Raw genomic sequence first — 26,164 nt, 5'->3', positions numbered from 1 at the left:
AGAAGTGGCAGTCGTAGAAGAAGAAGAGGAGGAGGCAGCTAATAAGTGACATGAATCAAATGAGCACTCGAGCAGCACAGACATCTCTGGGGGAGAAATTAAAGGCGAAGAAGAAGAAGAAGAAGAGTCAACTGATACGTCACGTGAATCAAATGATGCCTCTAGCAGCTGCACAGAGATGTCTGAGGGGGAAGCTAAGCCAGGTAATCTTCACTACTTCTTGCTTAAATGTGTTCACTGCTATATATTTGATAATCATGGCCAAAGTGAATGATCATCCTTGCATCTAAGTGAGAGAGGGCATGGTCAGCATACCTTTCTTATGTAAAAAGCTAGGCATGTAAATAGTGTGCACGTATGTTTTTATGAGAAAAAGAAGTGGTTTCTACAGAAAAAGCTGCAAGGAAGCAAAAATATGCGAAATGTTTCATATCAAGGAGGAGGCCGGTGATTCGTGAAGGGAAGAAAAATGCATTCAGCGCCGCTGCAGCCATGGAGTCGACTTTTCCTTCCTTTTATCGTGACTACGAAAACTACCGCCGTTTATAAAGGATTTTTACGTGGTAATTCTCTCCAAACCATTGGAAAAATCTGCCGCTTATTAGTTTCCATGTCAATTGAAGCAGTTCTACTTCAATTGGGTGGGTGGACACCACATTTCATTGACCTATCCCCTGCTCTTAATCAATGTTGCTCTGCTGAATGAGGAGCCGGCCGTCTTCCCCACTAATCCCACAGCCATCCCCCCACCTTCCCCACAGGTTATGCCGGTGCGATGCTTCTTCACAGGCGACAACATCAAAAAGCGACGGTGGCTGCTTTCTTTGTTAGTTAAGCGACAACAACAAGAAGAAATAAGCGAGGAGAAAGGTGACGGGTTAGCTGCGGCAGGTGTTTGTGGCGATGGCTGAGGCTTTTCACTTCTCAGTTCCCACAGCAGCGGTGGCAGCGTGGCTGAGACTTCTCACGGCGACGGCGACGATGGCTGAGGCTTCTCACGGCGGCGATGGCGGCGGGGGTGTCGGCTTTGAAAACCGTGGATTTCAAATCCGAAGTCATCTGCGATCCACGGTAATCAAACATAACCTAACAGATTAGATTGTCTGTGTCAGGAAACGCACTTCTGTTGATGCCTGCACATCATGGCTAGATGCGCACGCATCAAGTCGATAACGCACAAGCCCCCATTTTTAGTGCGTAAATGGGATGATGCGCGTGATGCGTAGGCATAACTCGGCTATCTAGTTAGTCGTATAGCATCAGGACACTCGGCATGTTTTTGCAACCACGTTCTGAGAGGGCATTAACATGACAAATCGGCCTAGATGAGGAAGATTGTACCATTTTCATGAATAGGCAAGAAGGTGGAAACTTAGTTCAGCGACTTCAAACAAGACATCATTCTCTCCTTCCTACAGGTTCTGTGCTAACTTTTACTCAATCCGAACTACTACTCCACATCAAGTTTTATGATGGAATTCAACTGAGATTAACCAAAAAAAAGGAAGAAGAAAAAAACGCTTGCGAGGATCAAATATCCAATATCAAATGCATGAAAAAAGTTGGAATTTATAACAGATTCCCACTTATATTATGCTTTAGCTGGTCTAGTGTGATCCTGAAACAGGGTTATGTTTAGGGCACAGTCATAACTTCGTGGACCTAATCCCAGTGGAACCAACTCGAGTCCATCACTCAAAGAAAGGTGAAAGAGAAGGATGGCAGGTAACCGGTTATTGCTACCCTATACAGAAGTAAGGCTCTTCTAGGAGACATGGGACGAAGTAGACGCCATTCGAGTCTACTAGGAGCTGCATGCCAGCCAAATAAAATGGGTCCAGCTTCCTAAGGATAGAGGTTTGGATCCATCTGCGTTTATTTTCTATAGCAGTGGGGCACCTGAACAAATAAATGCATTCCAAAATATTTATCCTACTTGTTTTTGCCAATGGCTGGGGTTCACTCCTAATAATCATTCAGCAAATTGAGCATATATAACCTTGGCTATATTAGAGCTGGGGCGAATGCAACCACTTGAAACCTATACCAGCCAACCTCTTGATCCAACTAGGACATGATCAACATGACTTAGGCCGAGACCTTTCGGGTCCTGCAGCGAAGCCTCAAATCCTGACCGTTAGATTGTCCAGACATGGGTCCCTTGTTGCATTCTAGCCGTTGCTGCACTCTTTGGTTCCTTCAAATGGAAAAGTTGGGGCGACTAATTTGGTTGGCCACAGGAATTTATTTTTGTTTCAGCAGAAGGATCAGAAGTCACTGTCGACCATCCATCTGCTCCACACCTTATCCACACGCTCTCCACACTTTCCACGCTAAGTACCCCTCACTTTTCTCTGCTCCAAATCCACGAGGAGGCCCCTTCAAGAAGCAAGCAAGAATTCACCAATCCCGCAAAGGTAACTTCGCCTCCCCATTTTCCAGTTAGACTGTTCTGAAAGTGCGCACTTGTCCTGATTCCGTCGTATTTTCTTCAAGTTCTCAACTGGGCTCAGAGGGATGGCAACGGCCTCCGCAACTTCAGCTCAGGCAGTGTTTACATGCAGCACGGTTCGTAGCAGCTCTTCTAGGAGCACCACCACAAAGGTGAACTACATTAGTGGCATCAATTCTTTCGGAGGGCTGAAAGCCCAGAATCAGATCAGCTGCCTAGGCCTTCCTTTGTGCACTGAGAAAGCATTCACCAAAGTGATGAATTCAACCAGGGCCCGCTCCCAACGCACAGGTAGAGGTGGTGGAGCTCTTTCCTCCACCTGCAACGCTGTGGGTGAAATCTTCAGGATTGCTGCCATCATGAACGGCCTCGTCTTGATCGGTGTGGCAGTCGGCTTCGTTCTTCTTCGAGTAGAAGCATCACTTGAAGAAGAGTAGCAACACCCAAAAAGAAAGGAAATATTATTACTTTTGAAGTCGTGCTCATCCATTGCCAGTTTGGTTATTTGACCATTAATAGCTTTTCTCTATTTATTGTCGTGCAAGCATATTGTTCTTTACAGAATTGAAATTTGTTCAACATAGCCATGAGAAACCGAATGCGCCTTTTCTGCAATCCAATATTAGCCACCTCCTGTGAATGACAAAAGGCATAACAGATATCACCAGGGCCTACGACGCACTAGATCCCTAATTCTTAGGGAGGTAGTACAAGAAAAAATGATTTCACTAGGACAAAAGTAGTTGCCCTAATCGGGCAGGCCTTGAATCAAGCAAATTCTGATCGTTCAGTTTCCATGGCCGCTACTCGTACCAGCCAGTCACATTTGTACAACTGGGGTAGAAAGCATAGAATTGGGTTTTACGCTGATAAGGACATGCCCTTCTTTTTCCCCCTTTAGAAGTCCTTGGAAACTGATTAGTTCGACATCCAGAAAAACTGATTTAAGTAGCGCTATATAGCAGGCAAGGAAAGTAGCTCAAGCTGACATCTTCTGGCATGAAATACCACATGATATAACAGTAAAACCAAATAATGCAAAATTTTCAACAACAAATGGTTTCTATGTTTCTCCACAAACATTCCGAGGAGAGCAGTTACGTGCACAGCTGCATCATTGTGTTGCCACGAAATAACCCATAAAATATAACTGCAAAGGGAAAGAATCAAAAGTTAACCACACTGACTGATTTCTACGCCTCACCAAAATTGTTGATCCAAGGACAAAAGTCATATGCACAGCGGCATGTCTGTGTTGAATAAGAAGCAGTATTGATTTTACTGATACAACTAGCAGCTCTTGGTATATGCAGCAACCTTCCAGATACAAATGGTTACAGATTAAGAAAGAATGTCGATGGCTTAACTCTCTGTACGCAAGAATGACAACGACAGGAAGAGGGCTCCACGCAAGCAGCAAAACCATGTATTATTCACTTGATTATCAAGTGGAAGGTCTCTGGCAGGCACTGAACAACTGCCAGCTGATGAATGCCATCAAAATGGAAGAGAATATCTCGAAGCCCACTACCTTGGGAAAGTGCCACCCCAGACTTCGTCTCAGATAGCTGCAAAACATGCCGTTATTGAAAAGAAAAAGACAACATATAAAAGAAACCGTCACATACTGGTTTGGTAAATAGATGTTAGACATTATCAGAACTGAACTATGCAGGAAACTGCCACCAAGGCACACCTGAAAGGGTGCCACATCCACGTACACACAGCTGGACAGTGGTGCACGTATGGGAACACAACAGACTCATATTTTGTATTTTTTGGTACTTTTTGTTTAGTAATTTATATATTATAACTACAAGTAATGAATATATGTTTTTATTTGTTTAAAATCTTATCAAAGTTGCGACACACACACATACCAGTGCCCTTGCATGTAAGTTTTTTTTAAAATACTTTGCATCGGTATCCACACCTGCATCCATGTGACAATGTGACATTGGCAGAAAGAAGATTCAAGCCATCCTCATCCATCTTCCCCAAATTTTTATACCATCAACATGTAACTACACTCACAGAATATTACTTTAATCAATTGATTAGACATACCAATTTTTCCCAGGATGGCCAGCCCATTCATGCATGGATTCAGCACAATTTCTTGGTGGGGTCAAACTGAAATCAATAATGAACTTCTTGTGTCCTCATCAAGCTATCTCCTTGCCCCTTGGGCTGGAGCATTCACATGGCTTGCCCCATTAGGCAAGGTGAGCAGTCAACCAAATAGGTACAATGCAACATCCTTTCTATCCTGATGTACACATTAGGTAGAAACAGGAGGAACCTCCAGGCCTCTAAAGCTCCTTTTTTTTCAATTTTTTATATGGCAAGAGTGAGACATTAGAACTCGACAGAAGATAGGTCAAATTCAACCCCTGAAGTGCTAAGAACATGAGATTAAAGCCCTTATTGCTAAAACTTGTAATAGGCATCAGCTTTTGCAAGAGAGCGGCACGGATAGGAGTCAAACCACATATATAATGGCAATGACCCATCTCACTATGCCACCACTCGCTAGGCCTATTTGCTTCATCACACTTAGATGAAGCATGCAAGTGCCTCCTATCCAGAGGTGGAGCTAGGATTTTTCTTACATGAAGGGGTAGGGGGGCGGGGCATGTGAGCATGATAAATTGTATGACTAAACAAAATTTCTGAAAACTTTTTATAAGGCTAAGTGCATTTTTCTAAATTTTTACAGGGATTAACTTTGAATTTCTGAAAATTTTAAACGGTAAAAACTTATTTCAAAATCTTCAGGGGGAACATGGCCCCTGCCGACCCCCTTGGCTCCACCCCTGCTTCTGTCACCACAGTAATGAAAAACTACAAGTCAAGTTGACACATTTTGCCTCCATGAACTTCACTCAGTTTTCTGTCATGAAAGTAGCCTCTGATCCACCAGTGTTCTAAGTTTCTAACAGTTTTGTGAGCCCCAACGATAGGAAACATTATATATTTCCTTCCCATCTCCCAAGGTGAAGGGTTGGACTCATTGTGGTACCACTTGTTTTTTCAAGAAGTGAAAGATCATTCATAAAATGTCTCTCCACAATATGACCTAGTTATGCATTCCTAGTGAGGTACCAAAAATCAATCTTGTAAACTGAAACTGATGCATGTGGAAGGAACTGTCAAATTCAGATGTCATCTGTAATGGATGGCTCATCAGATTAATTTTTTCATTTTTATAACTTTGTTACCAAGACCTTCATGATTTTACTTAATATTTGAGAAACAAAAGGTGACAATGAGAGAGTTGCTATCGCACCTAGTTATAGATGGCATGGTGGCAAGCATCCCAGAACATAAATATATGATGGGGATTAGTGCCTTTGGCTTGTTCTTCCTGAGCCACATCAAGGATCCTAATGCAGCAAGTGAAAGAGTCAGCACCTGCACAAACAAGGAAAGATATATATTCAAACATGATATGTGCATTTTTAACCTTAATTTAATTTCTAAATTCAGTACAGACAGCTTTAGCCCAATCCCCCTTATTTCTTGTTCACTTATTGTAAAAATCAAGAACAACATGCATTTGTCTCATGTCAGGTTCTAACTAAGTAAAAAACATGAAGCTGCAAAGAGATGGATGATTCAACATGGTTGCCGAAGGTAGTGAAACAATTCTTGGCTATATAGAACTGAATGGTAAATTATTTTATTAATTTATCCTGGCAGCTGCCTGTCCACAATTATATATTTCTTTGTCTATGGGATTTTCTTGGATTTAACAAGACCAGAGTCATGAATTTTGGACATGGTTCTGCTTGATCATATGCTGACCAAAACCCTTAAGAGAAGTCATAACGAGGGGTTCCCGATAACCTACACAAAGTGCATGAGGTTGGTGTGAGTTTCATGGGACAACTCATCTTGCATTATAGATGTATGTCCTGACACTATGCTTGCAACTGAAGATATGGCTAAGAATAGATTATTTATAGTTTAAAGGTGATAGAACATCATTGCCTGGTGCTATGTCTGTCCAGAAAAAAATTCCAAGAAAGAGATCTCGACTTCTGCAACCCTCAGTATATCCGTACTAACAATCCATCATTAACAAGAAATTGCCCAATCATATTATCAGTTAACTGCCAACAGCTTTTCATCACAAAATACACTAACAAAGAACCAAATCTCAAGGATGAAATTAGCCTGCATGGCAGAAACTGCACCAGAAGGTTGAGGCCAATGTTTGCATTCCGTATCTATCTAGCTTGCTGTCAATGCTTAATGCTATTGCTTGTGTTCAAGAGGCAGGTAATGCTTCCGAGGAGTCAGGATCATCCCCATATGACGTTTGGGAAACCTCAATATGAACCTGTGTAATATAAGATCATGGTTTGAGAGACAAATCTTACCAGATTTGCATTTGCCTCAAGCCCTTGTAGGATGTAATCCCACGTGAACTCCAGGCCCCTGGCTCCAACCCAAAGAGGAGCTAGCCTGTGTAAGATAGAATCAGCAAATGCCCATCCTGCAGAAACGTGAAGAAAAAGTCAGCAAACAAAGATTGCAAAAGTGCGTACCTCTTAAAATTATAGCATGCAAAAATAACCAAATCAATGAAAGATGTCAGGTGGCTGCAATTGCACATATAATTATCTAAAGCGGGTTAAATAATTACTCATGTTTCCAAGAGTCATCTTTAAGCTATAAGTTCTTTGAGTTTAGAGGCTTGACATAGACAAACTTGACCTTGCATTTAACCGAATTTTGACACAATGTTGTAAAAATTACTTTAAATACAAAATAAGATAAATATGTGCAATGTACAGAAAACAAAATCTGCCATTCCCTTTAATTTTCCCATTAAAGGGTATAATCAACGATCTAGATGGAAAATTAGATGGATAATATGAACATGATTGTTTCTGGATAAAAAATTGAAGCCCTTCATTCTTGAATCTTCACAAATGTGTAGCATGTACAGCTGCCACAGATGGAACTCCAAAGCAACTGTCATATGCACAATTACAATAGACTGAAACCTGCTGGCCTGATGTGGCGACACGACTAACATAAGCAAACGTGCATGTTGTTACATATGCATGTTCATGGAAGTGTCATATAGCAGCACATAAGACATTTCATGTAACAACCCGACCCACTTCTAGGCTTGGACCCCTAGTTTAATGGATTCCAACCCGCCCCCTAGTAGTTTCGGCTTCAGCCCCCAAAAAGGCTAGGAACCAGGACAACCATATATTCAATGATTCCCTTTATAAGCCCTTGAAGATCCTTCACAATCTTCAATATGGGACTGAACTTTTGGGATGTTAAAATCCACCACCCTTAAGGCACACGTGTGCGTGCATGTGAGATTTAAAATCCACCACCCTTAAGGCACACGTGTCAGCGCATGTGGGATCCTAAGTCCAAGTGTTGAATTGGCTCTGATACCACTGTAATGACCCGACCTATTTCTGGAATCAAACCCCTAGTCTGACGGATCCCAACCTTCCCCATAGTAGTTTCAGCTCCAGCCCCAAAAAGGCTAGGAACAAGGACAACCATCTATTTAATAACCCCCCTTTATAAACCCTTGAAAATCCTTCACAATGTTCAATACGGGACCAAATTTTTAAGGTGTTACATTTTGAAACAATCTTGTTGCTTAGCATAAAACTGTTCCTTCTCTCAGTTGTAAGCCTCATTGGCAAGCCTGCTGAAAAGTGAGAGTTTCTATTAATATAAAATATGTTCATTTTCTCACAACTGGCAGCATGGAAACTAAATGTTGACTTTACGTTCCATTCTGTCATCAGTGCAGCTGACCATATCTCTACCATATTTTAGATAAGTTTTAATGATCCAGACATACAAATAAAGATTTGCTTTACTACTGCACATGAAAAAAAGCATATGCAGGGAAAGGGTTTGTAAAGGATCTTCTTGATGGCACGAATGCACTTCTATGGCACCTGCAGCACCTCCCATTACCTTACCACTAAACTTACTTTTGCAGATGTCATCCATTGTTTTGGATCAACCATACCAGTAGTTCCCAGTAGGAGACAATCATAGTATCACATATAGTGATATAGTGATTTATCGCTTTGAACTGCAGTTTTTAGCCCTTTTTGTCTTCCCTCAATTGATTATATACTGGATAATATAGAGAAAGAGAAACAGCACAAATCCTATAAGCTACTCTATGATATCAAAGTTTCTTGGCAGATGAGCTCATGAAAATTGTTCAAAATGAAGCCTTTGTAAAGTGCCATTGAAGAATTTATTCACAACTTATATTAACAATAGTTGATATTTTCTTAAGGCAGCATACTTAGTCTTCTCCCAAGTCTCTACATCCATCAACTGCAAGAAATGAACCCTTAACCAATTTGTACCTTGAACCTTAATATCACACAAGCATTCCACTGGTTAAAATAAGAAATTTATGAACATGACCCTTAAGTAGGAACTAAATTGGCCTTTACTAAGCTTGGGATGCATCGTTGGAAAAATACATAATTATCCAAGATAAAAGAATATCATTAAGTTATGAATATTTTGTTTGAGAAAAATTGTGATAGCATATAACAAGAACCCAGTAAGAAAACAGCACAATCTGTTTGACAGAAATGATCAAAACCAACCAAAATATATCTGAGAGAGAAGGCACAGAAGAGAAACGACACATCAAAAAGGAGAAAATTGGATGGTTGAAACATGTTTGCTCACCAAGTCCCACAGCTTGAAACTTATGATTCTGGGAAATGTTCCTATGAGTCAGCTGAGTTAATGCAAAGTAAAGCCCAGCAACATCTATAAGACCTATCAAGGCTTTCAATAATTCCTGTCAAAAAATGTCACAACATCATAAGGCATGGAAAGTAACTGATCACTTTAAGACGTTAGGTTTAACCATTACCTGATACGGGTCAAAGCTATCATTCTCAGGTACCTTGAGAAAAGTTGCAAGGCAAACAAGCTGCCAAAAAAATCAGAGATGAATTAAACAGTGACAAAGAGAAAGAAAAAGTAGCAAGTTCATTTCACAATTAAAGTTTCAATTCTATAGACTGATTTCAGGTCATATAAAGTAACGTCCAAACATTCTTGGGGACACAAAATTGAACTAAAGTCAGCCTAATATTAAAGAAAGATCAATTTATTCTTTGTTGTCATAGTTGTGGAAGAGGGCAATGTAAATGAAAATGGAGGTACCTAATCCCCTAACCAATGAGATAAGTGGGCCTTATCTCATGTTGTATGATTTATGGGTATGTAAACATTGTTTTCCTTAGGCCGAGAGTAAAGCTACAACATTTTAAAGTCAGTTGTCTTTTACTTGCCTGTCCTATATATAACCAAAAAAAACTCAATCAAACAATTATCAATCCTTGCTCATTTAACTACAAAGTTTGAATGACCATTTGGATTCAAATATTTTATATAGACACGTGAAGACATCACCATCAAGATAAGAGGAAAGGGCAATCACAATATTGCAACTCCAAGGACAGATACGGTGACAGGAAAATGTATGCCTGAGTTACTCTTTTCTTGCATCAGATATGGTAGGATGTGACCATACGAAGACCCTTAATATGACAAAAAAAAATTGTAGCAGTAGTCTACTTACTGACCTTCACCAACGCTGTTCCTAGATAAACAAGAGCAGCCTTCACTGAAGTTCCAATTGTGTCATACTCGGACCTGCGTCCACTCATCATACAGAATTTCATTTCACATGAGCAAAAGAGGAATGGTAAATAGTGAGACAGATATTCCAAATTATTTGCATAAAAGAAATATATTTGTCAAAAATAAAGGAAATAGATCAATATTCCTCAAGTGCAATAGCTAAAACAAAGTTGAATGTCAAAATCAAAATGAAAGGAGAAAAAAATAATATAGTAGCATGAGCCATTAGCTATACATACATATCCTTTTCAATCCCGGTGCATGTGACGTGCAAAAGATCTGTTGCCAATTCATACCCATAAAAAGGATAAAAAGCTGTTCATAAATAGGCAATAGAAACCATGTGACATGATAATTCAAATTTCAATTGATGATAAATAGAAAAAAAAAAGGTAGAGGATACTTGGATTGCGCTGACCATAAGAAAATATTTGATGTCAAAAATATAATGAAAAACATATTTATATGTCACTTAAAGAACATAGTTCAGCACAAAAGTTACGCGAATGTTATCAGTAGGAAAGGCTCAAACAGAAAGAGAGACAGAGAGAAAAGACGGTGCATTTTGAAGGTATCTATATGGAAAACATATAGGGCTGCAAAAGACAGAATAAGCTGGAAAGAGCAAGAGAACGTCTCAGATGTCAAATTTGCTACGACAGCATTTTTGGAGCTATGTGACATGAACCCTTCATTGGACATGTGCATCTTCCATTCAGATGAAATGACTCTCAGCCACACCAAGATACTCCGTTCCTTTTGATATTAGTTTCCCATTTTATAGTGGTTTTTTTCTTTTCAAAATTTTGCCATCAACGGCACCACTTAATCAAATTTATTGTTTTTCATGATTGAGAATTGCTCACGCGTTTGAATTTGAGATGGTATTCATTCTTTATTGCATAAGGTGTGTGCACATAACCATATCCCTGAACCTTAATATTTAGAGAGATGACACATTATGCTTATTAGGAAACCAAGATCCATTAAACCTCAGGCGCCCATACCAATTCCACCCAATATGCTGCAGAGTCCCATGCCTCTTCCCCTCAATACACGTACTTCCACGCCAATGTGTCTATAACTATGGCATCGCGTTTAGATCACTCCCAGGTAATCAGTAACCAGATCTATGAACACAAAGAACAGGAAAACAGCGAAAGGAACTCGAAATAAAAGGAAAGTCAAACCATAAAATAAAACCCTAACAAATGGGATCAGAAAGGGGGAAAAAAAAGAGGAACCAAGCTACTAAACGACTGAAACAGAAACAAGGAAGAAGCTGTCGAGAACAATGAATCAAAGGGAGGGATGGTGCCAAGAAGGACTCACAGCGGCGTCGCAGAGTAGTAGACGGCGTGAGGGCCGAACGTTAGGATGGCGCAATTGAAGAAGTGGAACATCGTCATCTTCCCGCGCCCTCCTCCGCGAAACAGAAAGTGGCTGGAAATATCGAGACTGCGACCGGAGCCTCCGTGCGCGGCTGGGTCGCTCGAATAAGACTCCCACAGGACTTGACGGTGTACAGTGTGTTGGATCCTCCGTCCATTTACCGTCTGCAAAACGAAACTTTCCAGCCGCCCATCTCGATGATAAACGGCCCTCAGTGGTTCTTGGTCGAGAAGAAACCAACTTGATCCTACCGGGAACGGTGGAGCGGATCGTATGGTCCATCAGATCCCGTTATTGGAAACTTGTAATTTCTGTGTTGGTAATCGTGGAAATCAACGGTTAGAAGTTGCTGGATCGAACCATGATAAAGATCTTGATCCAAAAACGCTTTAACAAGTGTAGCCTGGTAGATTTTCTGGCGACATTTGGACGAACTTCCATCAATAATCATAGTCACAAATAACTGTCTTTAAATGTTTTTGGGCATAATACAGCAAGTTTGAAAAAAAAAATATATATATAATAAAAGTTTAAAAAATTTAAAAAATTAAAAAAAATAAAATAAGTGAGAAACTAATAACAAAAACAACAAAAGATAAGATAAATAGATTTGCAACAAATAAAAAATAAAAAACGGTTTGAAATTAAAAAAACTGAAAAAAATGAAAAAACGTTTTTTTAAAAAAACAATGCGGTTTCTTTAAGTTTTAAACGGTTATTTAATTTATCACGTTTTTTTTTTGGGTTTTTTTTTTAAAGGGTTTTCTGGGCCCAACCTAATTGGATCTACTGTTATAGAACTGAGATCCGGATTCAGAGCTGGATGATATCAGCCACAAATAAATCCTGATTCCTCTATTTTAAAGTCTGCATTTTGAGTTGGATCTTGATTTTTTAATTTGGATTTGAACCGGGACCAAGATACGTTTGGACATGAATCAATCACCCACTTTGGCCTCTGGATCGGATTAAATGTATTCAGATTCTATAGCCAACACAAGGGTTAACCGTTTACAGATACATCAGTTTCAACAACTAGGAAAGTCTCCTCAAAGGGAAAACCCTGTTTGTAGATCTCGTGAACTTGCTTAGGTACACTGTTATTCACTTGATTTCAAAGAAAGGGGCCCTCAAATTATATTCATATGCCCCTAGATCTATTTATCTTAAGCCCCAAATGGCCGCATTATTCAAAGATACAAGTTCCGTTTAGATCATATCATTCGGGCCCTAATAATTTCTTGGTTTTTGTACTTTCTCAATTTTGTACTCTTTATCTTTACATTATTGAAAGAAGTAATCCAAGTCCGCCGTGTTTGCATTGTTGAAGTGTGCAGAACTCTCGTTGTTGTACTAAGATTTTAGTGCCAACTCAATACGTTCTTGTTGTTGGCTTGTGATAATTGTGGAAGAACAGACAAACCGCCCCATGCATCCCAAATCATCATAATCAACAAATCTCCTGCCATACAATGGTAAATGTGTCGTAGCACTTGAAATTCCAAAGGCATGGAGTTCTTTCAGGAAATTTTTATTAGCGGGTTAAACAAGAGTCTTAAAATTTTGATAGGGCTCGAAATTTAAACTTTTTTAAAATATTTATATAAGTCAAATGTAAGATTTTTAAAATTATATGTAGTTTTTTTTTGGAAATTTCGGCCTCAATTGGCAAGGCCCAAGTCTGCTGATCTTGGAAAGTCTGCCCTACCTTTTATCATTGATTCATTGTCCTATAACTAGCTTGAAAGCTCAGCTGAGCCCAATAAAATAATAAAAACGTCGTTTTCATTTTTTAGAGAATAAAAAGGTACTTTTCATCTTCAAAAGACAACCTCAAAAGAATGAATGATTTCAGGATGAGATTTTCAGTTTTTGCAGTTGCAGTAAACTGTAAAAGTGAATCATGATTTCAAGATGTTGGAGTTAACTATCTTCACTCCATGAGTTCCCAACAATGTATGATATAATATAGGAATTAGCTCTCTCTCTCTCTCTCTCTCTGCGTGTGTGTGTCGATGTCAAACAGTACGTGTCAACGAAAAGAAACATTTCCCTATGGCCATGAAAAGAAAAACTTCTCCATGTGAGGTAGTGGATTCTAATGCATGCAGGTATTCTCCAGCCTTGCCTTGTGGGTCAGGAGCCTTAACAGTTTTCTTTGGCTGCAGAACCTTTCGGCAAACCACATGCACTCTCATCTGCAGATGCACTCTGCAGAGACAAGGGAGACACATTTTCTCGCCATCTCCTCTGCTGTTCTTTCAATGAATCGAGCAACTGCTACCTCTTTAATTGGTTCATGGACTTAAATCTTCGCAGCCAGGCAGGTGCTTGACTGGAAGATTCATTGGCAGCTAATAAATGAGATTTGGCTGGGTCAGGGCTCAAAAGAAAGAGAAAAAAAAAGAAAGAAAAGAAAAAATGAGAATAGAAAATGACAGTAAGCATGCATCGTTTCTAGCTATGCACTTTATAATAATGCGCTTAATTTGTAAGATGATATATCACGTTGGGTAGAGTACTGGGGCTACCATCTAATTATAAAGTCCAAATAGGTGAGTCTTAGATGTTTCTTAGGAGGGCCATGTGACACGACGCAGAGTCGGGGCAGAGGGCCGGGATGCCGGTCCCATCTCTGCTTCCTTCCCCCCTAAATTCCGGAAAAGAGAGCAACTATGGACACCATGAAGAACTGCTTGCTTCGGCCTAAAATCTGCTGAGGTGAATGGAAAGTTTAATGTTTTTCTACCACTGAATCAAATTACTCTCTCTCTCTCTCGTATATATATCTCTTTTATATATATATATATATCTATATATATATATATATATATATATGTGTGTGTGGGTGTGGGAGTTTTGTGCAACGGAACGGTGGCCTGGCAGTAGAATGGTGGCCTGTAATCAGCTCCCCCTAACTCTGCGCATAAGGCAGGCAGCATCTAACAAACGGCAGCACCAATATGAAGAAGAGAGGGAGAAGAAGTAAACAGAAGCATGTTCATGGGTTTGCTTTTAGGAGGGCTAATCTTACGATTAACCCTAAGCAAAAGATAAGCTGAGCTTTTATAGACCGCTTCCTAGGGTTTCCCAATGCCCAGCAGTGGATGGTTACAGCCAAGAGATTAATTCTCTTAATTAGTGGGCGCTCAGGGCCACTATCCAACAATATATATATATATATATATATATAAAAAGGCTGAAATCGTCCAGCCATCTGAGCTCCATCCAGCCACTCCACTGGATGCATAAAAAGACAGGAGAAAATACGTGCATAAACCAGACGAAAGGGAAATAAAATACAAAGGGAAAATCAAAATTAATCCAAAATTTAAGTTTGAAAACATAATTTTTAAAATTTTAAAATACAGCGCAGTGCCCACATACCCATGTTGTCATATGCATGTACTGGGGTCTTTCACATGTACCTGTATGACAGCTTTTCTTTTGATCACTAAATCTAACAAATTAAAACTTCAAACCCATTTTCAATATTCTTTGCCCTTCATGATTTGTTTTATTCAGACACTTATCATTCGGGTGCTAGAAAACATTTAGTAGATGATCAGATTTAGTCTGAATTCAGTGGCCATGGCAGGAGTGCATTACCTCATTTCTGAAATTGTTGGTGGATTCATTAATATAGCTAGGGGACAGAAGCCGGAAGTACTGGCGGTGGATTCAATTAGGTTGGTGATGGTACTGTACTGCAATCGCATTGTTCGAATTTAGCTTTGAAGAAATGGAATCGGACAGTTACTCTAGACTTTTCACAGGTGAAAGGCAGATTCACCTTGAAAAATAAATACATTCATCTACACAGCTAGTCAATTAATAGATCCTGCAAGAAACTTATACGTGCAAACTTTCGGTCACTTGGCAACAGAAGGCCCCTCAAATCCAAACCTTCCTCTCCCTCAATTAGTAGCTAGTTATGTATTCGAGCTTTCGAATACATAATATAGGCAAACATCAGGGGCTTTTTAAAAGGATCTAGCGGCGAGAACAATCACTGGTATAGGCTGTTACTTTGAGTCGATTTGAACGGGCGAGGAATCACCGGTTAACATATTTCTCCACCGCCATAGATCAGCCGGTAAAAACATTTATCTATTTCACCGCACCGACAGCTTTGGAGCTGTGGGCAGGGGTGACCCAGTGGGTCTTTACCGACGGCTTTATCCGTGGGCAATACCCAGTATTGCTCACAAGTTTCCAGTCTGATTCTCTCATAAACCACCAGTTTCCACAACAAAGGCGTACATATAGACATTACTTTTTTGAAGTACCTTAGGAGTCCAAAGTGATCTCAATATTTAACAACATTTGCCTCAGGCTAAATATGCACTGTCGCTCAAGGACGGCTTATGCAGGATTTTTTTTTTAAAAAAAAAATTTGTGCTCTAAAACTTGGTTCAGTGTGATTATTTTGCTTGCACATGGAGTACCCCCAGTAAAAATTATGGGTTTAAATGGCTTATTTTCCACACACACACACACACACACACACACACACACACACACACACACACATATATATATATATATATATATATATATATATATATATATATATATATATATATATATATATATATATATATATATATATATATATATATATATATATATTGGCATTCAGATGGAAGTGTTATTATAACAAGCTAAGGGGGGTGCAATAATTGGAGGTCCTATAGTAAAACATTCCAGGCATTCATTCTGTTTACGGCCCCTACCACACGGCCAATGATTGAGTAGCACACTGTACATTCTCATGAAACTCATCTTCAACATCTTACAGTGAAAAACCAGCTACCTTCAAACTTCACGGTTGGATTTTTGCATGCTCCAATCATCCTTCTTGTCACATATGAAAACTGCTGATCACAAGGACACGGGTCTAAACTAGGATTTTACAAGAGATATATGCCAATTTGAAAAATATCAAAGGAGGAGGAAGCAATTTTACTTATGTAAAACTCATTCCATAACAAGATTTCGGACTCGAGATATGTTGGCAAATGATCAATTCAACTCAGTCCATGTGAACATTGGCTTCGTTCACTGGACTGAAGAACAGGCGTAGTATCAAGTCCTTTGATTATTATATATGCTGTCAGACGAGGCACATCTTGGTTCGAGCCGAACAATCTTGAAGCAGCGTGAGCGTTTGAGGAAGTCAAGGTCTGTATATAATAGCAGCATATGCGTTTGAGGAAACGAAGGTCTATACACATATAAACTGAGTGGCGACTTTAGCTATCCAGACTCAGTCACACTCATAGATGTCATCACATTTTTGTGTTATATAGTATTAGTTCACAATTTTTTCTTCTTGTTTTTCTTACCCTCATGAGAAAGCTTAAGTGACTCTGGATAGTCAGAGTCACCCATTCATTCACTTATATATATATACATATACACTCTAACCATCCATAGTTACCCACTTACTCATAAAAATAGTTTGATATATCATCATAGACAATTGAAAGAAAAACAAGGTGAAAAAAAAATATGAACTAAATAACAAAAATGCTCATCAACTTTTTGTTCTTGTTCATATCATCTGTTCCTATCCAACTCTTTTTGGCTTAATGAAACTCAAGCAGCGGAGATTATGACCATGAGCATTATTTGAAATATATAACTCCGAGAAACTTGCAGATAAAATTTAGTACTATCTGAACGTGCTGCTCTTTTCAAATAGCCGATAAATCAGGTGGTCGTTCAAATTGCTGAGGAAGAATCTATCTTCCACTACAATTGCACACATGCAACAGTGCACATGCAGTCCACGCTTACTTCCCAGTCATATTCCCAATAATTACATGCAGACTTTAATTGAATTCACATGTCTGATGCACAGCCCTAGACCTAGTACATCCTCCATTATCATGTCGACAATTGGTAGATATTCACATGATCCTTGTTCATCATCTCGGCTCGTAAATGCCAAATTCCATTTCATCCCTTCACCTTTGTTCTTACATCCTTTTTCCCTTTTGGTTTCTAACTCTTTCTGCAGATCAAATTCAAAACCCTAGTCGTTTCATCTAAGGGCCGGTAGGGCCCTCAGTCTGAGCAGCAGCAGCAGCAACAGCAGCTGGTGCATATTTAAAGATGGGTGTCCTTTTCTTTCCTTCATTTCTTCACTAATCACAAACGAATACTCCTACGTCCACATCAAATAACCCAGATTCACAGGCCATAACTATTGACAATTCCCCAATTACAGTTCTTCCTGTTCAAACTCCAATGAACAGAGGCGTCCATTCTCTCCTCATGATAGCAAAATGAAGTTTAATGAGGATGTTGACTGCCCAAGTGTCCCAATGGAGCCATACTGCCAGAATCAGTCCAGGGAATGAAAGTAGTCAAAGTTAGAATGGCTAAAGAGTTTATAATATATATATATATATATATCTCAACATTAAGCAGCAAGTTGGGGAGCTCTAATGCTCTCAGTCCATGTGACTGGTTGGGAACTGGGAAGGTGACACTGCGGCAGGCTGAGAGAGTACAGTAGCCTCCTGCCAAAGTGTAAGAAACTTATTAAAAAGTGTTTTTGATGCAAAGGGACAAGGGAAAGGACTAAAAAGAGGAGGGTTTTTCTCTTTTATTCAAGGTAAGATCAAGGGTACAAAAGGGGGTGTTGGAAATACAACCGAATTAAATGGTGCTCTCCTGGTTGCTTTCAAGGCATTCTCGCGTTGCTTGCTTGGATTGAGGAATCTGAAGTGACCCTTAAATTGAAGGGTACCCCTACAAGCATATCAAATAAAGAAGGGGAGGGGGCAGAGATCACTGTCAAGTGAAATGACTTTTCATTCAAGAGGCAAATTGTGCAGCAGAGCGTCGTCCCTGCTGCAAGGAAGAGCCGTGTATCTTTTTAGAGGCATTTGTGCGTACTCTCTCCAAGGACTGTGGCATTGGCATCACCTAAGGTTTTGCCATTTCCAGGAGGAGGTAAAAATATCGAGGCGATGGTCGGAATCAACTCTCTTTGGGGTTCAATAATTGGACACGCTTTGACCCTTCTTCCTCCCTTTACTTGAGTTGAGCAGCTAAATTAATGTACCTGGTCTTCTTGTTTTAATAAAACCCACACACATATATGTGAAATTACATTTTGGCAAACTGATATTGACGATGAATGGGTCATGTTTTTGTGCGTGAATGACATAATCTAAATCATCATTTGAATTGAACAAGTTATGTCCGTCATACCATTTTTATGATAAGAGTATGTTACTTTAGAAGCATCATGCCATTACTTTATATATATTGTTGAATACATTTCTTTGGTTATATACATATAACAAAATGCAGTCTGATCAATATTTCATTTTTGACATGGGTTTTAAACCCCCTACTTTGGACACTTTTCTTTTGGTTCCTTTTCTTTATAATTTGCTTTATGAATGTCACGGTAACTTTCAAGACATTATTAATCTATAAAAAATAATATTTTGATATGTATAGACGAGATTTTAACTTCCAAAACATTATTAATTTATATGTTGCCCGACTAGTTGATCGCGTTGGCAGAGCAAACGCTAGTGATCCTCGCATTTAATTGTGTTCATATTTCTAGGAACCTTATATTAGCGGAGCAAAGTGTAACGATTTGCATACATGATATTAATTATCTAATGTTCATATCAAACTCAAAAAAGTTAACTTATTAAAGCTGGAATGAATAAGTACTATGTGCCGACTGTCGATATATACAAGGAGATTGAATTTGCATAGCTCGATCCAATCTTCACAAGTTGCTAGCTCGGCCATATTCCTCTCCGTATTAAAGGACAACTTTCAAACATTTAATGAGAAAAATAAATGACGGTGTTTGACTTGGGTTAACAGTGGCGTTGTCAAAATTATATCTATATTATATAAATACTCGATGAGAAATTTAAATCCTCACTGGTATTAAACACACACTCCATGATATTAAATGCTTTTTCTTTGTTACTACTATGGGTTTATGACTCAACAATCTAGTTAAAACACACATTCGCCCACATATATGTAACCTCACTTCTGAAAACTAAATCCTGGCTTGTGAGAGGACATCACATTCCACTTCGTTGTCTACTTGTTTTCTCTCATTCAATGGACATCTAATAAAGAAAGAGGTTATCAACCCACCACATCTTTTAAGTATGCGTGCAAGTTAATTTCAGGTAAGTAGGAGGTTATCAAGCCACCACCTAAAAAAAACAAAAGTCTCAATCTCCCTTGCAAGTTTGTAATCGAACCCCGTAGGTGTTTCTATTTTCTCAATCTCTTCACCGCAAATATTTGTTCTGGAAACTGTTTATGTTATGCGCTTGCATTTAAGATTCAAATCCGATGCTCCTTAAACAAATTCAAATACGGAGAATGGCTTTGCAGAGGCATGGAAGAAGAAGAAGAAGAAGAAGAAGAAGAAGAAGAAGATGGAATCAAGATAAGTTGAGGGCGATGCGATTTTACTACTTCGATGCATGGACCGATCGTCGATGAACAACAAACAGTTCGTCCTCTTCTTACCTTCACGTTTTCCCACCACTTCTACGTTGCGAGGGGGAAGAAAGAAAGAAAGAAAGAAAGGCTCAAAAACAAAAAGCGCCTACTGTTTCAGAACAGTGAACTACGATCCGTGGCTCTCTCCTTCTCGTTCCATCGCACGTGCGAAACCAGTGCCCTGCACGTGACAAAGAAAATTACAAAGGAGTCCTTCCCCTAGGGAATCAACCCTCCGCATCAGGCGCTGACCCTTCGTCCCCTCGATCTCCATTAACAATTCCCTTCCGATCCCGATCTCCATTCTTTCTTTCTTTTTTAATCTCGCAACAACTTTCATTCTAAACTCGGCTTTTTATGTGGATGTAAAGACTCTCTACAACCCTTTTTCTTTTTAAATCTAAATAGTGAAGTTTGTCTCGAAGGTAGTATAGTTTAAGTGAAATTTTTGATTTCTATGGCTTTTTATTTTTGAACTTACAAAGGGTTTGTGGTGGACGTGTTGCATTATTATTGAAAACGGAAGGGAGTGAGCGAGTGGGTCCGGGCGAAAGGAGCCAAAGTGAATCAAGAGAGAGAGAGGGCGCGGGCGCTCTAGGCTCGAGAGAGGAATATAGGAACGGTTCGGATCCGACAGGGAGGGGAATATTGGGCCGAGAGAACAAGCGCTTAGGGTCCGGAGCATGTGGACGGGAGGGAGAAGGCGGGACCCACGCACGGATAATAGGGGGCGGGATGTGGGCCCGCCCTCCAATAAAAAAGATAGACAGAGCTTCGGCGTCGGCGAGTTTTACTTTTTCCCGGTAGCATTTCCGACAAGGTTTCTGAAATATATACAAGGGCGAAAAGCGAAGCTCGGGGAAATGTTTTAAATAATGTTGTTGGCATTTTGGCTGCGTCTTTCTGGTTGGAATATGTTTTCTTCTTTTTGCGCCTGTTTGTTTCCGAGGACAGAGTTAGCTCGCCTGCCAAATCACGTTCTTAAAATGATCCAACACTTGCACCACTCCCACCCTCCATAAAAATTTGATATTTGCCTCTCATGATCACAGATGACGGAGCATTTGGGAAATGAGATCTGGCCGGATGAAACAAAATCCCTCCTGTACAATACAATCTGGTTCCCATAAATTTTGTCCAATCGCTTCTCACAGGAAAAGTTTCCAACTTTTCTCCAAACTTCTCTTATTTTGCAGATTTAGAATCCTCACACATATGTATCTTTCCGAAATCTTATCGGTAGGCAAGATGTTGGAAATCTAAATCCTGTTTACGCATCCAAACAAGATGATATGTTTGCATAATTTAAGAACCAACGTTTCCATCAACCGATCTGTAGGCCTGCGCTTCGAATTCCACGATTTTAAGTCGTAAATGCCTGAGGGTGAGCTTGTAGAGGATACGAAACCCGGAGATAAATTATCCGTGGATGACGTGTCTCTGTTTTAAAAGCCTCATGTACTGGAATTTCAGTGAGACCTGCAAACCGTTTTGTTTGACCGAACGTCAAGAAAATATTCTTGAGAAAAAAGTCGCCGGAAAAATTCTTCAGGGTCGTCCTCGATAGTGGGAGTGCATGCTCACCTAAGGTGGCCGGCCGGTGATGATCAAAGCGAAGGGAAACACTGGTTATCGAGCGAGTGAAACGATCCTGTTAATGGATGGAGTAAGTCGATGTTGGTGAAAATAAAATGGTTATGGGAAAGGAGGACACGCCTCTGGCAGGGGCACGTTTCTTGAAGACAAAAAAGGTCGAGAATATTCTAAATTAGGATGGGACCAACAAAGATTAGAGAAAGAAAGCAGAGAAAGACTACAAAGTTTAAAAGAAAAGTACCAGATAATAGTAGAAAGGAACGAAGGAATTCTTGTCCTTTCCCTCTATCTCTCTCTCACTCTCAAGTATGTGAAGGGTATAAAGAATAACCCTTCGTCTATCTCTCCCGGTTAACATCACCAAGACTTCTGGTTTCTAAGAGTGCCTCTCTCTCTCTCTCTCTCTCTCTCTCTCTCTCTCTCTCTCTTTCGCTCTGCCTGTGGCTGCAGAGTAGCATTTATGAACTCTGCCGGATCACAGAACCATTTCGACCACCTAGCCAGCCTAGCTACCTCCCTTCCTCCTTCCCTGCGTCCTACACCCTACAACTCCCATGCAAATCATAAAACTCACAATTGCCATCATGACCTAATCACAACCGCACTTTGACTTTAGCCTTTAATATTCTCCTTTCCCCACCATCAACATCCCCACAACTCCCCCTTCTTCTTCTTCTTCTTCTTCTTCTTCTTCTTCTATCTGTAAAAAGCAGATGAAGACCAAGACGGCCTCTCCGGACTTGTCCCTACAGATAAGTCCTCCGATCACCTCAGGCCACAGCCCGCTCATGGGGTCATACTACGAGCAGAGCTCGGCCACGGAATCGGCCAGCAGCGGCAGCGAGGCCAGCCAGGACCAAGGCTGCTGCTCCCCACTCATGGGGTCGGCACACGCTTCTGGCAAGCTTGGCTCTTACGAGCCCTCCCTCAGGCTCGGCTTCGACTCGGGCGTGCAAGGGCAGGCGTCCTTCGGCCACCAGCATCAGCAGCAGCAGCACCTGCACGTCTGCAGCCGAGACTTCAAAAGAAGCTCGAGGTTCGGATCAGGCGGGAAGCGGAGCATAAGGGCACCGAGAATGAGATGGACGACGACCCTTCACGCCCACTTCGTTCACGCCGTGGAGCTCCTCGGTGGCCATGAGAGTATGGCAACAACGAGAACTGACAGCAATAAGAAATTTTTTTTCTCTCTTTTCCTTTTATATATAACTTGTTCTAGATTTCCCTGCTGGTTTTGTCGATGAAGTGGATGAACTGTTCTTAACAGAGAACTATAAATTTCAGGGGCGACGCCAAAATCAGTGTTGGAGCTCATGAACGTGAAGGATCTCACCTTGGCTCATGTAAAGAGTCATCTACAGGTACATAGATTAAAAGGCTATATACCATGGATTCATGGTAGCTACAAGATGTTTCTCCCGACCAGCTCGGTCATGTACTCATGTTGCAGCCACCGCCTCATAAACTCAAATTCAATGGCACCAATGAACCAAAGCGTGAGCCATGTAGCCATATTTAGCCCGCTAGATGTAGACCACCGTGTAATGTGTGAGCCAATCAGATTGAACAACCCGTCACGGGTTCAGCCTCCTAGGCTTTGACCACCAACAGAGTCTACTTACAGTGTGGTGAAATTGTCTACAGTAAAATATGATCCAAACCGACCCTACCAAAGCCAAAATCCATTTCCTATCAGACAACAACAACAATATGCACGAAATCGCTTAAATAATCTTCTGTCTTACATTGGTCTAGCAACATCTGTTAGTTTTCCTTCTTACACAATCCTCAGCGCCCACAACAGTGTTGGAATAGCACCGAGGAGATCATCTGATTAATTTCTTTCTTTTTGCTCTCGTATTCGTAGATGTATCGGACGGTGAAGAGCACAGACAGAGGAGCAGGTAATCTGGACCGTTCATTCCCATGCAACTCCATTACATTCCATCTTATCTGGTGGAGAGTAGTGACATTGGTCTTCTGCTTTCACATCGGGTCCACTGTTGCTGCCTGTCGCGCAGCGTACTGTCGTCTTTGAATTTAGTCGATGAATTATTTGATTGGTGTCTCATAAAGGAAGGACAATGGTTGGGGTGCCTCGTTCTCTGCAGGCCATGGTGGGCAGGCGCTAGCGGTAGCGGCAGCGGCAGCTTCAGCAGCAGAGAAAGGAGATGGGAGTGGTAGGGCATCCGATATTGATTGCGGGTTGCCGTCTCATGGAGTCCCATCCATCTTTATGAATCGTTCTTACCCTCATAACTCACCGCCCCCTCCAGCCATAGCTTCTAGGTGCACCTCTCTCTCTCTCTCTCTCTCATGCACTCACGGGAGTAAACGGATTTGATGCATCTAAATCTAGTTATTCGCGTCGAAATTTGATGCTGCTTGGCGTTAATATGTGTGCCTGTTTGTGTATGAAAAGAGAGAAAGAGAGAGGGGTTTCTGTCGGCAAGTTTAAATAGACAGAGACATTCATGAACGCGCGAGTATAAGTCTTTCACTCTCTCTACGCAAGTTCTGTTGCTCTTTATTTAATTTCTTCATCTGATCTAAAGTGGGTATGTGACGCACTTGAATAATGGACCGATCTGATGCAAAGATCTGTTGCATTCTATTTCTCCGTCTTCTTTCTTTTCAATTTGCCCTGTCAAGGCAAAGTATGTCTAGCTTTTGGTCTAAAAAATTGCTCGATAGATGCAATTGTGACTGAATCACTTGAAGCTGTAAGATGCTTTTGTTCTCTTGTTTTTGTTTTTGATGGGAATGTTTCGACCATGTAGAGTCCTACCAAAAGAGTAAGTTTTGATGTCGAGATTCTGCAAGAGACGAAGACCATTTGCTTTATAAATTTCATCAATGGGTTGGAAGTGCCTTTTTTGTTTTCATTCCCAAGGAAAAAGTAAATGCTCCATCGTACAGTGCACAGATCTCAATGGTTTCCAAGAGACTTAAGTGACTAGACAAATATTTACCGTAGTTCAGGCACATGCAATTAGTAAGCGTGCTTATAAATGTGACCTAAGTTAGCTCTTGAAATTAAAACTTACCGTCTTTTGCGTAATCACTTCTGGACCTACTTTTACTATAATGTAAAGTCCTTTTAAGGTTGAACATTTTGTATGTACCTGCTGTTTTCCTGCCTGCCTTTTCCCTTTTAGTTCTTTCCAAGAGAAATACCCTTAGAATCACAAATCTCAACTTGAATCTCTAGTCACAATTGGTATTAAATCGTTCTTTTTTTACACGCAAAAGCAGAGGCCCTTGTTCATCACCGGAAGGCAATGCTTGGAGTGGAATGGAGCAAGAAGATCCGCAGATCCATTCAGCTTCCGGAAATTTCAGGAATGAAAATTTGAAGGTCAATATTGCACCAGTTGCATTTTTCTGTGCTTGTTTCTATCTATCTATCTATCTATCTATATATATATATATATATATATATATATATATATATATATACACACACACACACAAACACGTTATTTATTCTTTGTTGTTTTGGTATTATATCAATAACAAGCTATATTATGTGCATTCCTTACAAATCAGAAATCAAAGGAAACTAGTCAGGTGGCTTATCCTTAATCCAATCCCTACCATCCAAAGGACATATATCTTAAGTTACCTAAGCATCCCAACGCATCTAGAATGTGGCAAATTCAGGAGGAAGTTAGTATTTTTCATGTTTTGACTTATACACCAAGATCGGGGCTTCTTCTAAGTTAATACAAGCCTTACTTAGAAGCTTATCGTGAACCACTGCACTTTCGATTCACCTAGTTTTATTACTGGCCTTCTTGTGCTCGAAAATTTCAACTACTGGGTCAAACCCAGTTCAAAAACCAAGCTGAACTATTAATTTTTCTAGACCATCTCTTTTTTTTCCTCTCTAAACTTCACAAGTTTGAATGACACTTTTGCTTGTCATGATCTGCAGGACAATTACTTCATGGAAGGTATGTGTGTTCCGCAAGGACACGAAGGGAAATGCTACAGTGATGCGCACACTCACCTTAGTCCTTCTCACTTTCTCTCCAAGCTGCCCAACCTAGAGTTTACTTTGGGAAGACAAAGCTGGCAGTCTGATCACTCTGATTCGCCTAATGAACTCACTCTTCTCAGATGTTAATCAATATCATCGCCTTCTTAACTTTCCATTCCCTGTTTCTTCCCTCTTTACATCTTTTCTTTTCTTAATCTTAGTTTAAAGAGACCTTTATGGCCGACGTGATTATTGCTTAGTATAGGTTATAACAAAAAACTCCAGATGCTAAACTTGTAGAGGCGATATAAAGGAAGTATGATGCTAAAACTGGCTTCTTATTTGTATTTATCCATAACCATCGAGCAAACCCATCTATTGTTTTGCAGCCAGTGGCGACCATGAGAATTATATAACAAGCATCAATACCTAGAGGCCTTCAAAGATCTCCAGGATGATTTGTCTCATGTGAAAGAAAAATCAACTAAAAATGGCATGCATTTTATGCCCAACCAAAGAAAAGTGACTACAGCATCTTGCTTCATGATGCAACATTTACA

The 26,164-nt window shown here is 40.2% G+C and overlaps 3 protein-coding genes across 4 annotated transcripts; 2 read left to right on the top strand and 1 right to left on the bottom strand.

The window, feature by feature from the left end:
- The first annotated feature begins 715 nt into the window (after positions 1-715).
- LOC116250873 (uncharacterized) lies at positions 716-3,067 on the top strand. Its single transcript, XM_031624842.2, has 3 exons — positions 716-1,071; positions 2,241-2,417; positions 2,497-3,067. The coding sequence occupies exons 1-3, from the start codon at positions 904-906 to the stop codon at positions 2,887-2,889; spliced, it is 738 nt and encodes a 245-aa protein (XP_031480702.1). The 5' UTR covers positions 716-903; the 3' UTR covers positions 2,890-3,067.
- Positions 3,068-3,615: 548 nt separating this feature from the next.
- On the bottom strand, positions 3,616-11,659 carry LOC116250874 (uncharacterized). The gene is made up of 7 exons (XM_031624843.2): positions 11,459-11,659; positions 10,069-10,138; positions 9,351-9,410; positions 9,161-9,275; positions 6,838-6,953; positions 5,742-5,866; positions 3,616-4,020 (listed from the first exon to the last, which is right to left on the bottom strand). The coding sequence occupies exons 1-7, from the start codon at positions 11,533-11,535 to the stop codon at positions 3,897-3,899; spliced, it is 687 nt and encodes a 228-aa protein (XP_031480703.1). The 5' UTR covers positions 11,536-11,659; the 3' UTR covers positions 3,616-3,896.
- Positions 11,660-21,988: 10,329 nt separating this feature from the next.
- On the top strand, positions 21,989-25,779 carry LOC116249715 (probable transcription factor KAN4). 2 transcript variants are annotated; one of them, XM_031622930.2, is made up of 6 exons: positions 21,989-22,765; positions 22,907-22,983; positions 23,490-23,526; positions 23,734-23,911; positions 24,878-24,980; positions 25,560-25,779. In XM_031622930.2, the coding sequence occupies exons 1-6, from the start codon at positions 22,336-22,338 to the stop codon at positions 25,749-25,751; spliced, it is 1,017 nt and encodes a 338-aa protein (XP_031478790.1). In that variant the 5' UTR covers positions 21,989-22,335; the 3' UTR covers positions 25,752-25,779. The 2 variants fall into 2 exon arrangements, with proteins under 2 accessions (XP_031478790.1, XP_031478791.1); XM_031622931.2 differs by lacking the exon at positions 24,878-24,980.
- Positions 25,780-26,164: the final 385 nt, after the last annotated feature.

The sequence above is a fragment of the Nymphaea colorata genome, chromosome 3 (assembly GCF_008831285.2).
Source record: "Nymphaea colorata isolate Beijing-Zhang1983 chromosome 3, ASM883128v2, whole genome shotgun sequence".
NCBI classification, from domain to species: Eukaryota; Viridiplantae; Streptophyta; class Magnoliopsida; order Nymphaeales; family Nymphaeaceae; genus Nymphaea; species Nymphaea colorata.
The sequence above is the reverse complement of the archived record's forward strand: the minus strand, read 5'-3'. Positions and strand labels throughout refer to the sequence as shown.